The sequence below is a fragment of the Dromaius novaehollandiae genome, chromosome 3, assembly GCF_036370855.1.
Source record: "Dromaius novaehollandiae isolate bDroNov1 chromosome 3, bDroNov1.hap1, whole genome shotgun sequence".
Taxonomy (NCBI): domain Eukaryota; kingdom Metazoa; phylum Chordata; class Aves; order Casuariiformes; family Dromaiidae; genus Dromaius; species Dromaius novaehollandiae.
In genome coordinates, this window is record NC_088100.1 from 26850559 (window position 1) to 26876067 (window position 25509).

Consider the following 25509-nt stretch of genomic DNA (forward strand, 5'->3'; position numbering starts at 1 on the left):
CACCAGGGCTGAGAAGAGGAGGAGGATCACCTCCTTCCACCTGCTGGCAATGCTTTTCCTAATGCACCTCAGGATACCATTGGCCTTCTTGGCCACAAGGGCACATTGCTGGCTCGTGGTTAACTTGTTGTCCACCAGGACTCCCAGGTCCTTCTCTTCTGGTCTGCTTTCCAGCAGGTCAGCACCCAACCTGTACTGGTGCATGGGGTTATTCCTCCCTAGGTGCAGGACCCTGCACTTCCCTTTGCTGAACTTCATGAGATTCCTCTCTGCCCAGCTCTCCAGCCTGTTGAGATCTCTCTGAATGGCAGCACAGCCCTCTGGTGTTATCGGCCACTCCTTCCAGTTGTGCATCATCAGCAAGCTTGCTGACAGAGCACTCTGTCCCTTCTTCCAGGTCATTGATGAAGAAGTTGAACAAGACTGGACCCAGTACTGACCCCTGGGGGACACTGCTAGCTACAGGCCTCCAACTAGACTCTGCACCACTGATCACAACCCTCTGAGCTCTGCCATTCAGCCAGTTCTCAACCCACCTCACTGTCCACTCATCTAACCCACACTTCCTGAGCTTACCTGTGAGGATGCATGCCCAGGTGTCTCTAGTGAATGAGATGCACAGGTTCTAAATTTGGCGTAAAAATGCCTGTGCAATCCAGCAAAACTCAAAATTTGAGGAGTCCGGTCGGTTATAGTCAAGGTGCCGCGTATATAACAGCATTGAGTTGTACAGATTTCCTGCCGTCTGCAGCCTCTTTCATTCCAGTACCTGTGTGGAAGAAGAGGAGAGCTGCGGTAGCATAGCCTCTAGTTTGCTGGCGTAGTGTGATGTGGATGTGACTTGCAGTGCCTGAGCCCTCTGCAGCCGCCTTGCAGTTCAGATGCAGCTTGCATGTTTGGCCTGTATCATCTGAGGGCTCTTTTGTCTTGGGGGCTGCGAGATGCTGAATCCATAGCTGAGGGAGTTAGTTGAAGTGATCGTGCTGCTCTGCATTGCATGCCCTGCCCTGGCTGCAGCCTAGTAAGCAATTGCCACCGTCTGCCTGCAGACCCATTTGGGCCTTTCTCCTCATCGAAGGTGTGCGGTCTCTATCTTGTTGCTCTTGGACAAAACTGCAGAAAGAGTGGCTGTACCTACTCGAGACACTAGAGAACCTGACCATAGAGACACATCTGGGTTTGGTTCCTCTTCAAGCTGAGAAGACATGAAATTGTGTGTCCCACAACTTTCATTAGTCCTTCCGAAACTGGGCCACCCTACAGACAGGAACATGAGATTTATGAGGCCAGAAAAAAAGAAGTCCTGAGGGGAAACTGGCTCTATAACCTAATTGGCTATTGCACTTGCCCATGAAAAAGAAAACCTTGGCAGCCCCTCAGCATGGCTTTTCTGGATCATGCTTTAGAAGTCTCTCTCTGTATTAACCTCCTAATGAGCCCAGGTGTGTAATTAGGATACTTTTAATTATGCTGCTGGATAGCCTCACCCTGTTAATGATTTTGAAGCAGGCACTCTGGATATCAGTAGTGTGTGTGTGCTGTGATCTTTAATGGCTAACTTTGCAGATTGCCTTTTTTAAAATAAATTTTCATTTTAACTAAAATACAGATAATAGTCTGGTTGCAGGTAAAAATTAAAACAAAACGTTGTTCATTCTGGTGCAGTTCTGAAAGAGGTCTGCATAACTGATTCTAAGCAATAACTTCAGTTAGCCTAAATCTTAAAAGCAGCCTCTAGTTGAGCTTTTATATTGTGTTGTTGCTTATCCTTTATCATGATTATATGTGAGTTATATGAAAATTTTGTGATGTGGATTTTTTTTTTCTTTCAGCCTTTCTTCCAACTTGTGAAGTTACGGAAACTAGGACTTAGTGATAATGAAATCCAGCGACTCCCTCCAGAAATAGCTAATTTCATGCAGCTGGTGGAACTTGATTTATCTCGAAATGGTAAGCTAAAAAGTTAATATGTTTGTTTCTATACTGTATGTATGACATCATCTATAAAACTGAGTCTTTCTGTCTCTGAAGCAGGGTCTTTCTGTCTCTGAAGTTGCTATAGGTGTTCCGCAGAATGCTTTTCTGTGTTATGCATGGATTTGCTTGTAGTTCTAGATAGGGAGAAAGGAAAGAGTAGAGGAAAGCCAGTGATAGAAATACAATAATAAAATACTGTTTGACTCTAGTTCTGCCTGAGAGACTGTTTTATTTTCTGATATAAAGAACACTTTAAATCCTATTTTTATACGTGTATCTGTCACACTATGTGTGTATTTGTCACATGTTGATTTTTCCCCCTCCCCCAAGCTCTCTTAAATGCCTAGAAGTCAAGAAAAAAAGATTGAGAGGAGAAAGCTCCTTTCTGTCCAAAAAGAGCTGCCTGGGGTTAGAAGTCTAGCTTGGTGTGCCTTCTTCCTTTGTCGGTCACACTTGGGTCCGGTTCTTCTTTCTTCCCTCTTCTTTACCTGTGAGTAGCAAGAGGCAGAGTGCTGTAATTCCTAGTTGTACTTTTAGAAGAAGAATTGTTCTGTTTGCCTCTTGCAGAGGTCAGTTCAGAAAAGGATGGTAGAAGTAATTGCATTGTAAAAATGACTGTCGGAAACCACATGGGTTTGTCATTCTGTTGTAATGTTTGCTTCAGTTGCCACTACTTACATTGTTTCAAGCAGTGATGGAGTGAAAATGGCTTGATTCTTACCTGTTTTCTGTGGCCTGGTGAACTTAGTAGTTCTGAAAGATGTTCAGAGCCTGGTGGGTCACCTTTAAGCAGCCTTATGACCCAGTGGTCTAGAAACAGTGAACCAGCATTACTAAAGTGGAGCAACTGTCAGCTATTTTTTGCCTCCTTATATTGAGTGAATATGCACAAAATGCCCTCTGAGGTGTGATGGGGTGGGGGTGGAGGGGTGGAGGGAGCAAGGTTGTGTATGCCTGTCAATAAATGAAGGATGTACCTGAATATTGGGAGAAAAAACAGTTCAACAGGAGGCCTTTTTTCGCTATGATTTAGCTTCTTATTGACTCTTTGCCACTGAAGAATATTCAGTGGCCACTTCACTGTCCTGTAATGACCTGAATTTTGCATCTTTTCTTTATTTGTCTAATGATTTTAATGCCATCTTTTTCTGATGGTATAATTGCTCAAGTGTAACGAGGCTTTAGGCAGTTTTGAAAAATTTCTGTGAACCATATAATTTTATACACATTTACAAAACCTTGTAAGAGAAGAAAGCTGAACAGAAATAATCTGAGAGACAGAAGAAACATTAGCTAAATCATTTTAGCAATACGTGAGCATTAATTGATGCAGTGTTTTGGCTACTGAGTTTGGCTGAGATTGGTGCTATCTGTGACAGACCTTATACAATAGCAAATACTGTGTTGGCTCAGTAATTCTTTTTGCAAATGAATAACTAGCTGCAAAAGAGCTGATGGATCGGAGCCGTATGAACTGTTGTCAGTTGAAGGTTGGCGTGAGAGTTCAACTGTAACAAGAGCAGATGGTGTGAATGTTTATGCTTGGGTAGATGCATGTGTGTCATTAGAAGTTACTGCACAAGGAAGTGTTTTCTAAAGTGATGTCTTGGACTAACACAAGTTTCAGGAAGCAATTTCTTTCCTAGATCCAAGGTTCAGTGTTAATCACCCATTTTACTGCATTATTTTCTCTTCTCTGTGGTTCATTGCAGAAGGTGACTGATAATGCTTTCCTCTGTTTAATCATGTCACAGTTATTGTAGGATGTGACTCTTCAAATTAAAAACAAAAAGACCACACTGCATGAGGGGATAGAGGGGGTCCATTATGGAAGATAACTGATGTTATTTTTCTCTGTTTAATCATATTATGGTTGTCTACAACTCATTTGGCTCTTCAAATTAAAAGCGAAAGAGCACACCATATGGAGTGCTGCAGGGGACAACTCTCACGTGGAACTTTGGGTAGTTGCAATTTTTCTTAGCTCTGCATTTTGAACCCAGCTTCCAGTATGTTAGAGTCTCAACCTTCCAAAGGTTTCTCCTGTTCTGTGGTTCACACTTCCAGTTGTCGTTTTTCTAACTAACGAACGGCTTAGCAAAAACTAGGAACCCTTTGTATTTCTTTCAGACACAGAAAAACAGTCCAGCTCTTCAAAATGCAGCATACTGCATGAATAGGAAAGTGTGATGGTGACATCTGAACTTGGGAAATAAGAGATCATTGTTCTGTATTTTTCGTTGTTTTAGCTGTCCGCTCTAGTGCGCTAATTGCTTTCAGTTCTGGGCATTCTCTTTCCTCCAGAGATTAATTCATTTAGTGATCTTTGTCCAGGAGTAGCCCTTCATATTTTAACATCTCATCACAGAGGAGGAGGAGGAAGGGGTTTTAAATGAAGAAAGTACTTCCATTTCCCTCTTATTCTTCCTTTCTCATTACCATCTAATCCTTTGGTCTATGTGTAATCTTTGAAGCCATGCGAGATGGTCTGTACACTGTATGGCTGAATCAATGGTATACTTCAGACTGCAGTGGCCAGCTACATTTTTTGCAGTGGTTGTGTGTTGCACCAGGAGGTGGGATCCCCTCTTGCAGGATCCCTGCTGACTCTTCAGAGCTACCTCTGGACACCCGTGCAATGCAGTGTTACACACTATAGATGTATAGATCTCCAGTTTGTGGGCTCTCAGAAAGAAGTGAACAGGGAAACTCTGGAATGTGGCTTTCCTAAATTGTCAAGTATTTTAAAATGACCAAGATAAGTTAGTATATTTTAACATTATGTTACATAGTTCATCTTTTAAGCAGTTTTTTTGTTAATAATTGAATATAGGACTATGAATATGCTTTTAGGTAAAGCTTTAAAATTTTCAGCAGGTACAAACTCAAGTGTTTCTGTGATCTTGCCTTTCACTGTGGGGGTGTGTGGAAGAGAAGTTTTTGGGGATAAGGTAAGAGAGCCTTGTTGATGCAGAAGGGGAAGAATTTGGGGAAGGTAGGGAGCCATATGATCTTAAACCTTTCCTGGGTTGTTTGCATGTTGATGCTTTTTATTTTATTTTTTCCTATTCCTCTGCAAGGCTGTGTCTTCATGAGGATTTCATCAGAAGCATTCCTACCAGTGCTTTTCTAGTCTGGATGAGCTTGTTGTTTGAACAAAGGCTGAATGAGTGAATCAAGGATGGGAATATCAGAGGGCAGAAAAGCTGTGTTAAGAAAGAAACATAGCAGTGTTAAACACTTTAAAGGTTATTTGACAGTGCAGTTTATCTCTGCCCCCTACTCTTAGGTTGTTCAGAAAGCGGATATAACAGGTCTGACTGTACTCCCTCTTCTGGAAACAAAAGAACATAAGCTCATAGGATTTCAACACTGGATGTGTGAGCTTTTAGATTGCTGGCAAATCAGGAGACTCAGGAGCTTATTGAAAGTATTCCCTCTAGCATCTTCTTCTGAGATACAGGATTCTGCTGCCCAACTGCTGTGTGTCTAAAACTACTGCTGGCTCCCACAGACTCCCCAAATTTGTTAAATCCTTTCCAGGATTTTCACATCACTGGTGGATTGTGCAAGGATACTGGGTCGCAAATGTATACAGCTTGGGTACGGCTCTAGTATAGTTCCGTGCTTTGCATAGAGTTTCAGCACAAGTCTTTGCTCTACGTGGTACAAGAGAGACTGCTCCAGGCAGAATAAGAAAGAAATGCCTGTGTGCTCTTTGTTTTCCCACAGCACTTGGGCATTTTCTGGGACAGGTTCTCAATTTTACAGACCCTGTGATTCAGAAAAGAAGTAAGGAAGATGTGCTCAAATTTCTGCAGTTTGTTTCCTTGAGCCTTGGCTAGCACGGCACTTAAGCTTCCTTCTCTCCAAAAGCTTGTGCCACTTATTTGAAAACCCTTGGAATTTTAACAGGCTCCTAGCTCTGCTGTTCATCCTGCAGAGGTTTCCTGGAGTGACTTTGTCCCTCTCCACTCCCCTCTTTCTGCATATACCCTGGAAGCTAAATTCTTCCAGCTTAGGGCCCTGCCATTCCAGACTCATTAAAATGTTAATGACTTTTCTTGTTCTGTAGCTTCTTCCAGACAGGAGGGGTAATGCATAAGCTTTCTGTAGTTAATTTAATGCATGCTGATGTTTGGGATTATGTACATTTTAGCAGACTCAGTGCACTCCTTTTTAGTTCCACTGTTCTCCAAGAAGAAGGTTTTTGTTTGCCTTTGGTAAGTATTATGTCAGTGGAGTCTGGAGGATTTATGTTTCTGTCATGATACCATATGTGCCTTAAAATGCCCTGAAGTTGTTAACTGACTTAATTATATTTTTTTTATTTATTTTTTATTTGAAAGAAACTGCTACCCACACAGACTTTCTCTTAATAACTTATGTGGTGTGGATTTTTGGATTTTTGTTTGTAATGTTCTGTGCCTTTTCCAGCCTGTGACAGATTGTTCAGCAGCTCGCTTCACCTAGCTGTTAGCATAATAATAAAATCCTTGTATGCTTTCGCACTGAATAGTGGCTGCTGGATATTAGGAACTGATTTGGCATTCCTACACTTGAGGGTGGGTCTCTTCCGAGATGAAGGAGTTGCATTCGGATGGGCCTACTGTCCACTTCCCTCGATGGTGAACTCCAGCCTTTTTGCTGTGTAGAAGAAGAGCCTTTCATGCTTGTGTGTACACTTGCTTGGGTGCTGTCTGTCTGTGCTAAAAGCCTGGCAGGCTTCTCCTCTGCTGCTCTTTTTGTTTCCACTAAACATGCTTACCACGCTTTGGCATGCAAGCCCATAGCATCAGGGTTATACTTGCTGGACACCAGCAGATTTCGCACTTTGTGTCCGCACATGCTATCTGGCTTGCAGCAAATATGGGGATTCAAGTCAGCTTTCCCTCTGTGGATACACTCCATAACCTTGCAGTTTGTTCTTGGGTCCAAATCGTGAGTCTCAAAACAGTGAAGAAGATGCAAGTGTGTGTGTCACGCAAGAATGAAATGGCTTTTGATGACCTTTGTCGATGGATTGTGTTGGTTCTGTTGCTGACTCCTTCCTCAGTAGAGCTGTGACTCCTTACTTCGTGAACAGAGGAGCGCTAAGGTTTGCTGTGGCAGCTGCTAAAGAAATGTGTGTGGGGGCAGACCTTGTTGAGCCGTATTTGACTAAGCATGATGCTTGATATCAAAACCTCAAAATGGTATTTTCTTTGATTTCAATTGTTAATAATGCCCTGGTTTAAGGCAAGCAGTTTGATACCTGTTATAGATACAGATTCTAACTACATTATAAATTGGGTACTACTCATATCTGTAGTTTCTGGTTAAACTGAGTTTATGACAGCATTGACATTTAGTTGTTTTAAACAAGTCTCATGACATCAGGATTATCCTTCCAAAATTCTGTTGGAACACACTGATACATTATGGAAAACGCGCTATCATTTGTGTGAAGACAGTTAAAGAAGGTTTTTTTTAAAAAAGAAATATGCTGCCTCAGGGTTACTCTGAAAATAGAGATAGTCCCACAGAAGCATCCAAACAGTAACAACACTGTAGTTTTAGGGGAGGATGACTGCTACTAAAAGCTGGCAGTTTGACCAGTGCCCAAAATCTTTGAGGTCGATCTCTGGTGGCTGCAGGACAGTGTCCTGAATGCTCTCTGAGCATTATTTTTACCTTTTCCTTGCTTGCAGAATGGATTATATTTGCAGACTAGAAATTTTTGTCTTGTTCTCTCAGCCTTTATCATGGTAGTTTCAGAAATCAACAGCAACAATATTTAACTATTCTACTCTGAGTTTCAAGCAGTTTGATATTACTGCTTTTTATGTGAAGTATTTATTCTGTTCAGTTGCTCTCCAACCAAATTAAAAGTCTGTTTACAGGTCCTAGTCATTCTCAGAATACCACATTCATTACATATTGCACGATGTGTACATTTTATTCAAAGAAGCATTTTAAAGCTCCGTTGGAGTGATTTAGAGAGCACTCGGGCGGTGATGTATTAGTGTGTTCTTTCTGCCATTTATAGAAGGTAAGCTGATGGCATAGAAGAGTGGTTTATAATCTTTGCTTCACACTCCGGGGTTTCAGCATGCTTGTTCGCATTGCTGCATGCACACCAATTTCCTGTTTAATCCAGCTGTCTGCCATCAAAGATGTACCTGTCATCCTTACTCTAGAATTACTGCCATTCTGCCCACAAAGTAGGTACATATCCCCCCCGTCTGCCTCTCCCCCACCAAAAGCTGGGTATGTAGTGTTTTCAAACTGGAAATGCTGACTGAGAGGAAAAGTTGAACTCTTATTTCAATTCAGCCTGGGCTGGTGACCCAGCTATTTTACGGTGAGAACATAAGCTAATCAGGCAGAAGCACTGTAAATCTTCTAATCCTGTCGTGCAGTTCCACTTCGGCTATTCTCTCTTATCTAACAGCTGCTCCCTTTTGCCCTGTGAACTAACCTCAAATTTCTCTATTTCTGCTGCACTTCCACAGCATCTGAATAGAGATGTCCTTCATGAAATCCTCTTCCTCTCAGCATAGCACCAACTGCCCTGACAAATTTTCTGGTACAGGTCTGGTGGCAAAGAGTAAAACCAATAATTCTGAGAAATATGTGCAAATTGACACTTTCTTGATCAGTGGACAAGAAAGAAAAAGACAGAAGCCAGCAAGATGTGCTGTGAAGCAATATGGTTTGCAAACTGAACTTTTTGTTAAAATATTTAACTGCCGGATGATGTTTGTTTGCTTGTGTTCAGAATTGTTTTATGTCCAGATGAGCTCTTACTTGCAAAAACCAAATATCTGATACAAGAAAGCGTTCTGTGGATACGCTCACAGTAGTCTGTTTTCATGAACATCTAAAAATGAAGGGATATCCCACCAGAGAGTGGTGTTTTTTATGTGATGGTAGAGCACTACTGCAAATGATGCCATGTTTGAGCCCAGATCAGGCTCATGACTGCTTTGCTAGCACGAGGTAACTGTGAAGGTATTACCTCCAGTGGTAACTCTTGCTGACTTTAGATAAATCAGAACAGGAATATATTTTTTTGGTTTTGTTTTGGCCTAATGAAAGCAAAGCTCTCTTGTTGCAGACTAACAGAATAGAATTTTTCACTTTTCCACTTCTCATTTTTTTCAAGTGGTTGCTTGTTGATGCTTTTTTTGGACACTTCTGGTTTCTACAGTGGTATGTGTTTTCTTTGTATTGTCTCTTGTCCCTCCCTTGAGGTTAATTAAAGTCCTGTGCTTAAAGACAGTACCATCTTCACATCTCAAACATGAAGTTTTGGGATCAGTATACAGATTAAAGTATTGGGGAAATATGAAATGTGCATTGTAGTTGCTTTTAGATTCTGGAGCACTGCTGAATCCCAGTCTTCTAGAAATTCTTGCTCACTTTGAAGAAATGACATAAAGATTAGTTTGTGAAACTGTCACTGAAATTCAAATGCATTTGATCTTTGCAAGGTTGAGGAGGAGGTCAGTTTTACATCAGCCAAAGTAAGATGGGAGAGAAAAGACTCCACCTAACCAGTGAGCAAGGCTAGTCAGGGAGGGGAAGACAGAAAAAGCAAGCACTGGTTGTGCCTGGGGAGGAGAAGATAAGTGAAATCTCGTGATGGAATAATCTAATTAGAGAAGTTTAAAAGGTGTTATTCTTAAATGGATTACAGAAAAGGGGATTTTCTTTAACATAGTTTTCCATCAGAGTGTTCTGCTAGATTTTACTTTTTTATAAAGAAACTATGCTTAGGTACTTGTATCTAGTAACTGATCCCAATGGCCGATTTCATCCGAATTCCAGAGAAGGCTACAGACTTTTTTGAAAATGCTTGCATTCTTTAAGGGTGTTTGTTTTGTTTTGTTTTTGAAAGCAGTGGGACAAGTTGGAGACAGAAATCTTTGGCCCACTTGAAGTATCAGCTCAAGTGTTAAACATCAGGCATTCCATGTGGCAATGACATAATATAAATGCTGTAGTTTCAGGAAAATACAGATTACAGTTCATGAGATGCCAATCTTTTAGAGTAAACAGGTTTTGTTAGTTCTTGTGTCCACAGAGTTGCTTTGGATTTTTCTTCAAGAAGATTGGATGAGTTGACCCTGAAGTTATTAAAGTATTAATCTAATAAATCTGTAACTTTTTCTGTTGCAGCACTTACACAGTATCTGTCATCCACAGCTTCTTAGGTAGAATACTAGGTTTTTTAGTTTTAGAAGCAAGAAAAATAAGAAATATAAAAGCATTTCATTCCTGCTAGCCTTGAGGTCCAAGACAGAAATCTGTATAAAAAATGTCTTGGCACTTAAAGTAAAAAAGGTAGGAGATCTAAATGACTTGCCGAACTCAGGCTGTTCCACTTAATTCACCTGAAACTATTGTTTCCTTGAGATCTAATCTCTCATCTCTTCCCCCCACCCCCATGTTTACAAGCTACAATTCATGACCCCAGGTTGCTGGTTCTTTCTCCAGCTGCAAATGACAGTGTTGATCTACCACATATCAACTGATCAGAAAACAGCTTCTTTTTAAGTGTTAGCTCAGTTTTCTTTTAAGTAAAACCACTAATGTCTATGTATCCTTGAAATGCAGTTTTGTGAGCATTTTTTTTCCTGCCCTTATCCTCCCCCAAAAAGGGGAAGTATACCAAAACAAGAGGGCAGAGGAATAGATATGCTTATCTTGCTTCAATTCTTGTTTATTATACAGTAAGGGATTTGATTGAAAAACAACAAACCTGAATCTGTTTGTTGGCCTGTCCTTAAAGCTGTAAAGATGGCCTCTCTTAGAGCTAGGGTATCTTTTGTATTTTGTATATCCTCAGCCTCAGAGCTTGAAGAGGGAAATACTATACCTGTACAAGAGCACTTAATCTCAATAGACTTTGCAGGAACAGTGTGACGCCTGTCGCGTTGTGTCCCAGAAACTGTAACACTTTACTGAAAGAGGCTGATTATTTCAGCCTGTGGCCTCGCAGCAAAACCTTCAAGCCTATCAAATCACTGTGTGTTTCATGACCTTAATGTGGAAATGGAGGAGGAGACTCTTCTCCCTCCATCCCACCCCTCAAAGGAAGCAGAAGCTCTGGGAGCTGCCCTTAAACCGCTTTGGGTGCGGTAGAGATCTGGCATTGGCGGTTGTGGGGCAGACTTGGCAACAGCCTACTTGGCCCACTCAAGGAGGCTTCTCAGCTGAAGAGCTCGTTGCAAAGACAAATAAATATTTGCAGCACAAATTCCTCACTGCAAGGTATTTGACTAAGTGGCAAGGTATTTGACTAAGTGGAGAGCTTCCTCCTGCTGAGGTTAGAAGGCCGAGGAGTGGATAGCGGGGTGGGAGAGCTCTCACGAAGGCAAGTGTCAGCCTGTTCAAGCCAGGCTTCCCAGGCAGTGGATGGAAGAGACAACCTCCTTGGAAATAGAAAGAGAAGCTCTGGACTCCTAAATCACTTGAGCATTGCAGTGCTTAATGACTTGATAGACTGGCTGGACCGCTAATGTGTTTATATGGTGTACTGTACAATATGTAGTATAATATATATGCGGGAAGAGGCAGGGGAAAATTCTGTTGTGTATTGAGTTGGATGGATGAGATCTGCCTGCTTTCTGGTTATTTGTCCCCTGCTGAGGGATAATATTGCATGGATTCATAGACCTTGAGTTTAGTGTGGGCTTAGTGGGTATAAATTTGGCATAAATTAATCAACTGCTTAATAATAAGTTACCAGTCCCTAGTATATGAAAGTATTTGGCCAATACTGTATATACGTGGTAGAGACCCCTTAGGCTTAACTATCTGGATCAGGACTGAGTTCACTTTTGCTGGGGTACGCAGAGTGTGCTGATTTCAGCCCTCCTAAAGCAGTTGAGTGCTACATGTTGCCTTCATAGCGGGGAAAATACAACTATACGCAGCAGTTGCTCCCTGAAAGACTCTTTAACACTGCAAACTCTCCCTCAGGAATATGGCAAATCTCTCATGTTTGAAACTTTACCAAGGCTCTTGCAAAGACACTTCTACCTTTGAGCTACAGTCCAATGTTTGAGTAGCGCTGGCTATTAGCCTTCTTGCAGCCCAGGATCTCCCAGCCATCGCTCCCTTGATATTGACTAGATACTGGAAATTTTATTGGCTGTTCAGAATGGATAAAGGATGCTGACCAAGTAGCCTTTGGGTAAGCAAAAGAATATTAGCGGTTATGGAAATTCGATACAAAATGTGCTATATAAAAGGTTATATTGTGTTTAAAACAGAAGTTGTCTTCTCTACCTTCCTCACAGCTTTCAGAAGATGGAAAGAGGAGAAAGGGGTTTGAGAGATGTTACTGTTGTAAAATCTTTAACAAAAATAGATGAGCACTAAACAAAAGGGTTTTCTAAAGTAATTTGCTTGTTCAGACAATACAGAATTCCCTAGTGTCAAACTTACCTTCTGAATCACTTGTATGTTGCTTGCTAGGTTGTTAGCTGTAATCACAAATTCTTGTGCAAACTAGAACAATAAACATCTGAAGAGGCATCTTGCATGGAAAAAAGTGTGTACCCTCTTATGCACGACTGCCAAGCTTGATTGTTATCCACTTCTGCTGGCATGACTTCTTTTTGCTGGCAGTATATTTGTATTGTCATACGTCATAGGGCTTATGCTTGGTTTATAGCTTTATTATGAGCAATGCTGCACAGTCTGTATGCCAGAACATCTGGGGCATCATGTAAATGCTGAGCATTCATCAGTGCTTAGTATTAGAAGAATCCCAGATATTTAAGTAGGATTTGAGTTGGTTTTCCAGCGGTGGCAAGAAAAGTATTCTACCTTACTGCTGCTAATATTGGCAGAGATGTCTGTAATAAAATCTAGCAGCAAACAATAATGGCGAAAGCTGCATAGTCCATCAAAGGACAGAAGGACTTCTGTATATATTTTAATATCCTTCTGGACATGTTGCATTTCAGCTGATAATGGTTCATAATAGAAGCACTGACATAATCTTCTTTACTATAATAATTACTCCAGGACTTCTGTCAAATACTTAAATGTGCCTTGCTTTTCCTCTTCCGAGTTCATTTATTCGCAACAGCATTTCAGTAGACTTCACATGTAATGTTAAAGTATCTGCTCAAAGTTGTGTTTTACCTGGGAAATCCTTTCAAGATGCCTTGCACCATGCTTTATTTAACTTACTAAAAGGATAAATATCCTCATTGTGCAGAGTTGCACTGAACTTCTCTGTCCTTTGTCTAGCTAGCTGAAGTAGGAAAGCAAATAGTGAAAGTATTAACGGGGGGAGGAAAATGCACTCTACATACAAAGAAAAGGCTTAATACAGAAATGGAGTTTCCCTTCCTTGGCTTGTATCTGTTCCCATTTCTTATTGAGGATTTTTGCTCATATAGTGGTTTCATAATCTGGAATAAATAGGCTGGGAGAGCACGTTTTATATTTAAGGCAGATTTTGTAATTTGCAAATGCATCAAAACTATAAACAGTATAAACAAAACTTTCAGGATTGGTAAAACATTGACAAATATTATATGGGACTCTGTGCTGTAGTTCAAAACAAAGACTTACCCTGAGCCAATTAAAGCTAATGTTAAGTGAAGTATAATTTTGATGTGTGAGAGAGAGATTTAATAAATGGGGGAAGCTGAGTTGCTGTCTTTCTGTTCATTTTCCACCTGGTTATGCAGAGAAATACCGTATGAAGAATAGCCAGAGAATGACCTGCTTCTTTTCTTGTTGCAGATTATCAGAGCTCAGTAACAAAGTGTTTCTCATCACTATAAAGTATGTATGTGTATGTAGGACTTCTGTCCTCAACAGTCCCATAGCCCTCCAAAGCCAACACTCATATAGAGGACTGGAATGGGTAAAAACATTGGCTTTGCTGTCTGTAAGTGTAATTTCGGTTTTTCCCTACTTCTGTGTAGGGAAGGGGAAGGTTTCCAGTTCTGTGTAGTGTCGGTATTCCTTAGAACACCCTTTTAAAAGTGAATGCTTTTACGTTAATTGGGGGGGGAGGGATTAATTGCCATCTGTTTTGTGAGTCTGAGCTACGTCCCTACAATGATTTCAGTTCTTTTACTTTCCAGAGTGTTAGTGGCAGATAAATGCTTTTTAGCACTTCATGTGTGTTATGAGAATTTATCACTCCTAAGCTTGTCACTTAATCAGGCAATGTTAATGATACATTTTTTTCTTACAGGATAAACTATTATTTATATGTTGCAATGTCAGTACCTGTTTGTCTCTACAGTAGGAAAGGCAGTGTGAGGTTTTGACTCCTGAAGTGAGGTCAGGAGAGATTGTTATGAATATGACACTTTGAAATAGGTTGCTTGTTCAAGTGTCCTTAATTTAAATTTAGGAGCTCAGTGGCTCCTGAAAGCTTCATGACTACTTCCAAAGATCTTGGTGGAAAAATTGCTCATTGACTATGTTACTAAAACATATTCTGGCTGGACTCTGATTTTTTTTTTAAAAGAAATGAAACCCATGACAAAGTTCAGACAAGCTTGACTGTGAGGTTTTGTTCGTCTTCTGCCTGACACGCTCTGTGTAGGAGTCTAAATCACCGCCTTGGAGCCTCTCCAGCCTTTGTGCCCGGCTGCCGCATGGTCGTTCAGCACGTTACATTGCCCAGGCAGTTGTGTCTTTTTGTGTAGCAAACTGTCATGGAGGAACAAACTCTTTTAAATCCTTATTTGAGGACTCAGTCTTACCTGTCCCTTTTAACCTCAAAGCTCTCATCCAGTGTTTCACTCTGTGTTTATCTTGTTGTCATTGAATTTTTAAGTAAGATTTACTGTTTTCCCTCAAACTATCAAAGTTACTACAAAGGAGTGATGTGGCTAAGGACATTTTAAATGTCTATAACAGGACTTTGGCTCTAAAATACTCCCTTAACCTGTGCCTAAAGAAAATGATATGTTAAATGATATATTAATAAACATGTTTCTTGAATTAAAAGACCTGTTTTATCTTCTGGAACAAGTGGTGCTATTAACAGGTCTTAGGTTCTGTCTAGTTTTAAAAGGAATTTAATCAAAGCTCCCCCCCTTGAGTGAACCGATGGAACCATTTGTACTGCGCACACACCGCTTCGTGTAAGCCTCATGCTAAGGCGCTTTGTCTTTGCAGCTTGGCATTGTGAGAGTGCTGCCTTTTTCTTTCTTTTTTTTTTTAATGTGTTGCACTGTGGGGATTTAAACCTATTTTCATATTTGATAACTTTCATAGTGGATCTAACCCCAGCATACACTGAATATTTAAAAGGTGATTATATACTCCAGAGCTACTAGTAAACTTCTGGAGTTATTTGCCTTTTTGCCCTGGCTATTTTCAATTTTTTCCCTGGTGGGTATAAGGGGAGCACTGGAGCTTGTGATGCAATAGTGATTTGTTTGTTTTTCCTTTGCGAGAGAAGGAGGTGACTCTTGCATTGCAGTGAGCACAGCCTGGGATGCAGTGAAACCCATGCGGTGTGTACGTACCTGCCTCATTCCCTCCAGCCCTTCCCAGTCGCTGAGGAAACAGAAGATGGTTCCCAGGAGATGCTCTTGTACCACCCTTACGTTGATTGTTTACATCTGGTGATGTGCTCTTTTGGAATATGTTTCTACTGGCTCTGGATTCAGTTCTGAGCTGGGAATCATTCAGAATAAATGAATGTGCTGAGATTACCAGGCAGGCTGCAACTGCAGGAAATTGAATGAGATGAGCAGGTATCTCCTCCAGTCCTGTGCTCCATCACACTAGTTATGGGCAGAAGAGCTAAATGAAATATTTAGAAATTCAGTTCTGAGTTACTGAAGTAGGTAGGAAGAGACCTAAGTTCAAAATATTCTTTTCAGCATATATAGATCACTGAGGGCTTCTGAAGTGCCACTTACATGAGGAGGATTTATGAAGACATTTTCTGAAGTACTTTGTGTAGTAAGGACTGTGGGAAAGGGAGGTGGAATGGATGTAGTACTCTCTAGAAAAAATGAGAGTAAGAGAAACTTGGGAAGACAGGTGTGCTTTTAATTTTAAGACTTGCCTTTTCCTTTGGAATTCCTTTCAAAATGAATTATGGAAATCTTAAGCTGTTAAACAGGGAAGCCAAATGTACTTGTTTTATTCTTGCTGGATCTTGTTAATAGTAAACAAGAATTTATGCAAAGGACACATAGGTTACTCATGGAAATAAAACTTGAAGTAAGAGATCCAGGGAACATCTTTATTTTTAAGATAGCATGCCTAACTTCAGGGGCCAAATGTGTGTAATATAGAAGATACTTGAAAAAAACCCTGCTTCTGCATACAGATATCTCTGATTACTTTCTTGAAATCTGAAGTAGTGTGCTAGCACTTATTTGGGACCTGTTGATTTGAATAATATTTTCAAGTTACTTGGCTTTTGTGTGAGGGTGAATTGTTCTGTTCTCACGAGTGTGTATTCAGAGTAGAGAGGCTTAAACATTCTGCTCTTCTTCTGTTCCTTGTTTTCCCTCCCCGCGTGCTTCCTGTGGGCATGGATTGTGGACATAACACTGATCAAATTACAGGAAGTTCAGATTTTAGTTGATTCTTTAGGACAATCTTAGAACGTAGCTGAATCTGTTTTTTGCTGAACGGACACCAATAACATCAATCGAAGGACAGGTGAGTAGTCTAGGATTGGGAAGAAGGGTTGCAGAACAGGAGAGGGAAATGGGGTGCGAGAAGGCACAAAATGATTCAGCCCCAGTAACTGTTCTTGTTCTCGTTTAAAGTAAGAATACTTGGACATGAAGCAGTCTTGTATGTTGAAATGTATTGAGATACACCAAGATAACTCCTTGCAGTAGCAAGTTACTGAATGTAATGAGGCAATAATTTCAGTGTAAGTGCCGTACAGCTGTTGATGATTTCTTTTTTCTTCCTCTGCAGATATTCCTGAAATACCAGAAAGCATCTCATTCTGCAAAGCACTACAGGTAGCAGATTTCAGTGGGAATCCACTGACTAGGTAACTTCTACCTTCTTAGTACTTGCCATACCAGAATTACAATTGTACTGTAACAATTACAATTTTAAATAAGCCCTTAAAAAAACTGTGATCTGGGATCTCTATGAAATCTTGCCAAAAGCGTCTGCCTCTGACAGGGACTTTAGCAAAAGTTCAGATTTAAAAAGTGATGTAAATCGTTACAAGGCAAGGATGAAATTTGTTGGCTACCCAGGAAAAAATGTAAATCGGATTGTCTCTCAAGTCATTTTCATCCCTCCTCTTAAATGCATTGGAAAACCATGCCGCTACTTGGGAGAGAGAAAGCACTGGCTAGCATGAGTGCCTTGGGACAAACCCAAGTGCCTGGTGATTTGAAATAGACTTTAGATCAGCCAATGCAAATAACGGCTTTTCCTAATGATTAAAGTTTGGACTAGTGTTTCATCAGTCTTCCATCAACTGGGACTTACTGGCGTGCAGTAACATGTGGCAGAAATGCACTGCATGTGTCAGTGGCTGCTACTCCTGCTCCCAGTTTGTGTTCTGATGAACTGTGGTTTGGGGATTAAATAAACATTCATAATAAAAGAGAGGTTTTGTTTACACTTCTCTGCTCCATTTGCTGAAGAATTTGGAATTTATATCGTGAAATGAGACTAGAGATGGTAAGAGAAGGGGTGATCTGTTAGTTAAGGCCTTCGAATACTATTTGGAGAACTGTCTCCTAAACCGGCCTGTACCACAGAGCTCCTTTGTGACAGTGAGCAAGTCAAAAATCAGCCAAAGTATTCACAGTGGGCCCTAACTGACCTGCTTTGCTCTGCACTGAGATACACTAGGAATACTTGCATGATTAGCTGGCTTCCTGGAGTGAGTGAGTAGTAACAAACAGCTGAGTGTCTGTAATAACTTAAGCTGCTGCAGCGGTTTTGCAAGACAGCTTCTCCCAAATATGCAACTGAAATTCTTTAGAATTTGTGCTTTGAATATGGTACATAGTGCATTCTAAGTTCTCTGAAAAGTCAAATCTGTAAGCATTAAAGGGACATTTGTGACCTTGATCCCTGTATCTCAGTAGCCCATTTATATAGTGAGGATAATAATACCACACAACTCTTGTAAAGCAAACTGAAGCTGAAGTAGTGTTTAGATACTAAAGTGATGAGGGTCATAGAACAGCCTTTTGCCAGAGCTCAGCATGCAGTACATAAAGCACAGAGTTTAACCTCATTTCCAGTAGCAATTTATTTGTTGTTATTCTTCATTTTGTGCTCTGAGTAAGACCTGGGGCCCAGGTAGTGCATCTCCTTCAATAGTAGCTGTAATGTGTAACTAGAGCTGAGCAGAATTAACAAAAGAGTTGAAAGGCTTTTTAATGGGTTTGAAATAGACCTCATAACTCCTTGTTGGCAGTTGTAGGAGAATTTTAAAAATTTGTGATAAAATGGATCTAAAGTATATGCGTGTCCTGGAATACATCACTTCAAGCAGTTTAGTTAGTTATAAACCATAGATAACAGAAGCTGCTTACATGATTGCCTGGTGCTTTCTGCGGTGAGGTCAGGAATTTCAGTTTTACCTATGTAACAGGAGAGTATTTGCACTGATTTGTCTAGACAGACTGGGAAATTCTAATAATAGTTTCCTTTTCTGTGTGATATCCTGGAACTTCTTTTAGCCATTGATTCTTGTCCTTGTTTCTTGTAAGCTTAAAAGCCAGTCAGTGATCTTCCCAGTCAGTGTCCTGCCACTAACACAGTATGTTGCCTCATTGTCAAACTTAATCATCAATGAACCTGCAATTTTAAGTGTGGCTGTCTTTCCAGCTGTTTTCAGCTGATGTCAGACTTATATTAATAAAAAGCAGGCTAATAGTAGGTTGGGTATTTTGACAAACTAGAAGTCAGCTGTAGATATCAGGCTGTTTAATCTTAAAACTGTTATAAGGAGACAAGGTTTGCATGCTGCAGTATTGTGAGCTCGTAAATGTGAAACGCTCTAAGTGTGGAACATTGTCTTGAGAGCAAATAGACCTTCTTCTTCTTCAAAAAAAAACCCCAGCAGTTAAAGAGCAGCCTAGTAGCTAACACAAAATGGCCATCCCAGAAGCATATATGTAGCTGAAGCATGAATAAAAATGGCTTATTTAGTCACTTTACGATCTAGGTAATATAAGAAAATACCAATAAAAAAGTAGGATTTATTTTTGCTTTTTAATTTGTAATCAGAATAACCAGAGCAGAATTTTTTTTTAATTCTGAACAAGTTTTCAAGTCCTATAGCTTTTTAAAGTTCCAAATTGGGGGTGGGGATTAGAGGAAGTGGGAGAGGGATAGTACCTATATTTTGACACAAAAAGTTTTAGAGGCTCTAAGCATGTGTGTGTGGTTTTTTTTTTTTTGTTCTCTCCTTACTATGAACCTTATAAATAGTTAGAATTTCTCAGGGTCATGCTAGAATTTAGTCATGCCTCCCCTCCCAATATGTTTTTGCTAAACAGACTCTTGTTTTCTGTTACACATTCTATTTTTTGCTATGTATTACCATAATAATTTAATGTGAATATATATGCTAGAAGTCCTTGATTTGAATTAATATCTCCCTAGGTTGCCTGAAAGCTTTCCTGAACTGCAGAATCTAACGTGTCTTTCAGTAAATGACATCTCTTTGCAAGCACTACCTGAAAACATTGGGAAGTAAGTTTTTTGTTTGTTTGTTTGTTTTAAAGCTTTATTATACGTACGTAGTTTGTTTTCACTCTTTATTGTTATGTTTGTTGTATAAATGACCAATATAATCATATAAAAGACCTGTTGTTTACCAGTCTGCACTTACTTTTTTCTGTGTATTATATTTTTAGTCTGAGGGGGTCTTTTTAAAATTATTATTATTATTTCCACTTACCATTAGAAGGCTAATGCAGAACCTGAAAAATGTGTGTATATGATTAGGCTATGTTCTCAGGTATTTGGAGTAACTTGGATTTTTACATGCAAAATTGAAAAGGTATTTTATGATGCAAAACTGACCTGTTACTTTTCTTTATTGTATTAAAGGCCATTGATCCATTGTTGTAGACATGTCAGCCGGCTTGCAGCTTAGCTCAAAACCAGACCGTGTTGGCACAGGAACAAATGGCTAAAAGCTGGCCATGATTAAAACTTCTGGATGGAAATTAAAAGGTTCCTAACCATAGCAGCAGTCTGGTTCTGAAAAAAAACTTCCGGTGGGAACTGGGGAAATGAAAACCCGTGAAACAGCTTTTAAGATGAAACTTGATAAGCTTTTAAGGTGTGTTAGAGAAATAAAACACAGTTGCAAGGACAAACTTCCAGAGTGGAGATGCATCAAAAGTAAAATAAACATTGCTGATCTGTCTCATTTTAACTGAACTAAACATCCCTATTCACAGAAGGGACTCTCTCCTCTTAGAGGAGGGAAAGGTAGCTCTTCCACATTGAAGGACAAGAAGTAATTCTCTATCTCCTCCTTTAAATATGTGAGAATGGATGTACTGGTTCAGATCAAGGGCCCATCTAGCCCTGTATTTTGCCTCAGTTGCAATAAGCAGATGCCAAATGAGGAGCAAGATGAAGAAAAGTGTGTATTTGATTACTGTTCTTACTATCCTCTATTTCCAGGTCAGAGGATTTCCTACTCTTTGGATTCTGGTTTGTCTAGTTGGTAGCCTCTAACAGATCTCTCTTCCAAGTACTTGTCCAGTGTCTCCTTGAACTTACACAGACTTCTTCAATAGCCTCCTCTGGCTATTGGAGTAGTTGTACAAGTCTGTTATCCACTGCATGGAAAATGCAGTGATTTGCTTTTCTTGAGCCTGACTCCACCTTTCTTACTCTTATGGTCCCCAGTCCTTTACTGGAAGAGGCAGTGAGCAGTTGATCCTTATGCGCTCGGTCTGCCATTGATGACTTTGTAGATTTCCACTGTGTCTCCATGTGCAGTTTCTTCCAGGCTGAAGAGTCTAGCTTACTATTCCCTTCAGAACAGTTTTCACAGAACTTGAGATCTGTGCTTTAACTCAGAAAAGTTCGTTTGTCACTTTTGCTGAGAAACATACCATATTAGAGAGAGCGAGTGAGCTTTCCTGCAGTGCCTGATAGTTCTCAAATTTATCTGTGTTTGTGGTTACTATGCCCATACTGTTGATCTAAATTGCCACGTACTTGAACCACTTCCTTCTCTTTCTTTGTTCAGAAAGCCACAGTAACACAGGAAGAACAACTGAGATGTTGAGTCATGTGTAGCAGTGGAGGCCTTTTAATCATGAACATCTGTTCATAAAGTGGAATATTTTTAATGCAGGTTCTCTGGGGTCACTATCATCCCTAACAATCATTAAAAAACAGCTGTTTGTAAATCATGGAGTCCTCCAGAAGTGATCTTATTAGAAGAGCTCCTGCAGCATAGTCGAGTCCAGATCAGCATTGCTTTAGCTACTTCCCATAGGCATAAAAGCTGTCAGCTGGCACCAGTCCAGCAGCAACAGAGGCAGAAAATATGTTCTGAAACCTTCCATATGTGCTAACAGGTGCTGCTAATGTGTGCCCAGTGACTATGGCAAAGTCTTACCTAAAAATTGTATGGGCTGGGACTTTTGTGACACTTTTCCTTTTCTGTGCAAGTTTGCAGAACTTTTCATGCAGCTTTTCATTGGACTGACAGCTAAGAACAGGCTTGTTCAGACTTCTCAGTTACTGAAAACCTAGGGCTGAAGTTTTATATCCTGCCTGATTTTGAAAATGAATACAAGAAACATGACAAGCTGAAACAATTTCTGAAGAGTAAGGTGGCTGGCTGCTTCGTAGGCAGTAGCTTCAGGAAGCTGTCTGCCGCTGACAGTGTGTCATTTGCTGTATTCTGGAGCAAGTGATTAGAAAAAACTTTGTTTAAAATGGAGATACCAGACTTTTTCATAGGTAGTAATATGTGGAACTATGCAAGAAGAAGTGTGGGCTATTTTCCTATTATTGATCCTAAGCAGTCCGAGGAAATGCTGTGGTACTAACTCAGCCCTGTGTGAGCTGTTTGAGATCAGAGCAATGTAGCCCATCCTCCTTCAAAGTCTGTATCTGATTCCCTATATTGAAGCTAAAAATGTGTCTTCAGTTGCTTCAGGAAGAACCATATGCTTGTCTTCATGTTCCTAAGTGAGTTCTCTTGGAGGTCTAGACTTCTATTCAAATATGATTGGCCTGCTTTGATCTGGCAAATGCCCCTAGGATAGAATATAAGTATTATCTTTATACAAAAACATTTCCATCTTTACCTGAAATTTCTGCTAATCAGATTTATACTTAAAGAAGCAGGGACAAATGTTTGGCTCCTCTGGAATTTAGGAATATGGTAATTGGGAAGCTTTAGCTTAGGCTAAAGATGCATGCTTTCCAACTCAGAAACTAAGGGTGCATCTCACAAAGTCTAACTCATCCTGAAATTTTGAGGGGAGTGTTGATCTTCATGTGATGTATTGAACTGACTCAAATCCCACCTGGTAACCTTTCTTGTACATCTCACTTATTCTAAGACTGTTAACAAAGGCAGAGGGATCCTTTTCTTTCTTTTCTCTCCTTCAGACTGGTGAATCTCAACCAACAGTGACATTGAGAAAGGGATTCTGTCTAGTTATAGTTGGAAATGATTGAGAGATCTTGTTTTAGTTACAGAGTCCTAACGTCATTTACTACTGAGAGACTGAATTTAATCAAAATCTTGTAATACTCTTGTGTCTATAAGTAATAGATATTCTTGCAATCTGGCTACTGACAAATGCAACTTTCCTTTCTTTAGTTCACAAAAGTTTCATCATTTATTGTAAGTGAATTTGATGGTACAATGAAGCACCTTGTGTTTGATAAAAGCAGTGAAGTGCTCTGGCTTCTCCAGATGTACAGCTGTGCTCTTATAGAGTCTCTGTTCCCATCTCTGTTCCCTTCCCTCTGCACTTGCTGGGACCCAAAGAAACACTAGGAGTTAGAAAGATGCTACTTGCATCTTTCTGGCTGAAGATAAATATTTTGCAAATATTTTATTGGAATTTGTGTGCTTTATATAATGATCCATGTTGTTATTTGATGGAATAACCTGGCCCTGTGTACTATGTATGAGATTTGTCAAAGGGTGAGCTAGCAAATGTATACTGGTGAACTAGTCTACTACGGTTGTGCTTGTTTTGTGGAAAAACTTGAAGTCGATGTGCTTGCTATCAGTCTTCTAGCCACAAGAGTATGTGGAAACTTAGGGAAATGCATCCTAAATTCTTACGGTCTTAAAATCTTGCCGAGGAAGCTGCCTAATACAGTCAGTGAAATCTCCTGGTTCATCTTAATGTAGTAAAGTGATCTATATATACAGGATGATTTTTTCTTAATGACCTACTTACAATCTTATGGCACTACAAAATTGCCCTACTGTATTAAATGGGGAAAACAAAGAAAGTGATGGTTAATATTTTTCAAACAACAATCCTTCTAAGGTTAGTTAGGAGATTTCCCTAATCATAGATAATACTTGGATTTCTGTAATGAGGAACCTTTTAGTAACAGTGTCTTTCATATAAACAGATATCCAATCCAGGTTTTGCATGGTCTGACATTTAAGATGAAGGCCAGTGATCAGCATCACTGTTCCAGACCAGTGCCTTAACCTTTTCAAGCTATTGATATGTAAGGTTGCTGCTTAAACATTACTCTGCCATTCAGAATTCTTCTGCCTCATCTATTTTTCTTTGCCTGTAAGTTGCCAAAATGTAATATATTTGAGAATCCCAACTGGATGTTCTAAGGACATAGGCAATACCTCCATATTCCCTTTTGTCTTTACTCTTGTTTGTGCATAGCTGTGCTCAGTGTATCTCAACTTCTTTTATTCTATGTAACCACTTCATTCTGCTTCTCCAGTGCTGCTATATGCATTGGAAGTTTTCCCTTGCTAGATAAAACCTTGCCCTTGTAAGCCTTTGACTTGTATATCTTTTTAGTGTGTCACATCTTTTTATTATGTCCTGCCTTGAGACTTGATAACTGACTAGATGTCCTGACACTACTAGTGCTATGTTTTTGTGATGCTTTAATCTTTGTCTAATGGAGTGGTTGCTATCTGGAGTAAAATAATGAATGCTAATACATGTGAGATACTGTAGCTAATAATTAGGTGAATACAGCTAGGAACAGGAGTTGTCCTCTTGTCATCCAGTTGAACTATTCAGAGAAACAAATTGCACAATTTAAACTGTGAGTGGGGATTTCTCTCTTTTTTTTCTTTTTCTTTTTTATTTTTTTAAGTGTTTCTTAGTCTAATGAGAATCTGCAGGACCATGTGTGTGATTGCAGATTGCAGAACTCATTAGCAAGAATAGTCTGTTCCTCCCAGCATGGATAACCTTTAGGAATTTCCACTTGGGTCCAGGGTTGTCCTTTGATAGTTCCTTACTTATACAATGCCCAAAACACAGGGTGCGACTTTTTCCTGAAATGAGAAGATCGGGGTGTTTGTGCAGTTCTGTCTCTAAGCGTTCCTAGAGCATGCCTCACATTAGCATGAATCATCTTACATACAAGTCTCTCCCAAGCACATCCTCTGTCCTCATGTGTTCATTTTGTAGCATTGGCTTCAGGGGTAGGGTTTTTTCCACTATATTATGATATTCTTGGCTTTTTACCAGCAAATATTTTGGAAATTAGAGGTTCATGCTGTGCTCTGATGGTTGAAGATCTAGAAAGAGTAAAAGAAAAATTGTGTCCAAATAGTATGGGTTCTTTTTTCCTGTTGTTTTGTTTTGTTTTTTGTAGTTCTTAGGCTTGAATGAAGTCCAGATCTCTTCTTTGGAAGCCTTTTATGTGTCTTTCTGTTTCACCAGCATTGGGCTTTCAGATGTGTGCTTCACATGGAACCCGCTCTAGAGAAAAATCAATCCTTTCATCCTGAAATACATATTTGGACAGGGCAGTTATCTGCCAAACTGTGGGGACAAGAAAATCAACAAGTACAACTTATTTTAATGGCTAAAGCAAAGTATGTAGCTTAACTACTGTGGTGTAAATTATCATTTAAGTCTTGCTGCCCATCAGCATACAAAAATTCTAATCCTCATCCAATCTTTAGCTTTCATCAACTTTTCAGCCGTCTTCTCAGTGTGAAGGAAAAAGTAAAGATTACCTGTTTTGTTTTGGATGCTAAGGTTTAACGTATGAGATTGTTACTCATTGGCAGGTAGTCTGCTTTGGAAGTTTCCTTGGAATATCTGTCTGGACCCTAGCATGGCAAAAAAAACAACCAACCAACCAAAAACACCCCCCCCCCAACTTTTCTCTATATTCTGAATCTTCCTCTTACCCCAGAACTTACAGATGGTCTCCTTAGATACCATCTCCAAATCCTAAGATTCAACAAAGGATGTTATACCCAGGACTTTATTATCCTTGTGATTTCCCCACCCCTCCTCCCAGTCAGAGGACTGCACAGTCTGTGATGCAAGAAAGTAGATGGTTTTGCTTTGGCTTTAGAAGCTTTTAAAATGGGGAGGGGTGAATTTC

General features: G+C 39.9%; 1 protein-coding gene across 1 annotated transcript in view; it reads left to right on the forward strand.

Moving 5' to 3' along the window:
• Positions 1 to 25509, forward strand: part of LRRC1 (leucine rich repeat containing 1) — a 105121-nt gene that overhangs the window by 16046 nt on the left and 63566 nt on the right. Inside the window, exons 2-4 of the mRNA XM_064508578.1 lie at positions 1833 to 1950; positions 16897 to 16975; positions 19564 to 19653. Coding sequence (XP_064364648.1) covers positions 1833 to 1950; positions 16897 to 16975; positions 19564 to 19653 — 287 coding nt within the window. The remainder of the gene's footprint in view (positions 1 to 1832; positions 1951 to 16896; positions 16976 to 19563; positions 19654 to 25509) is intronic.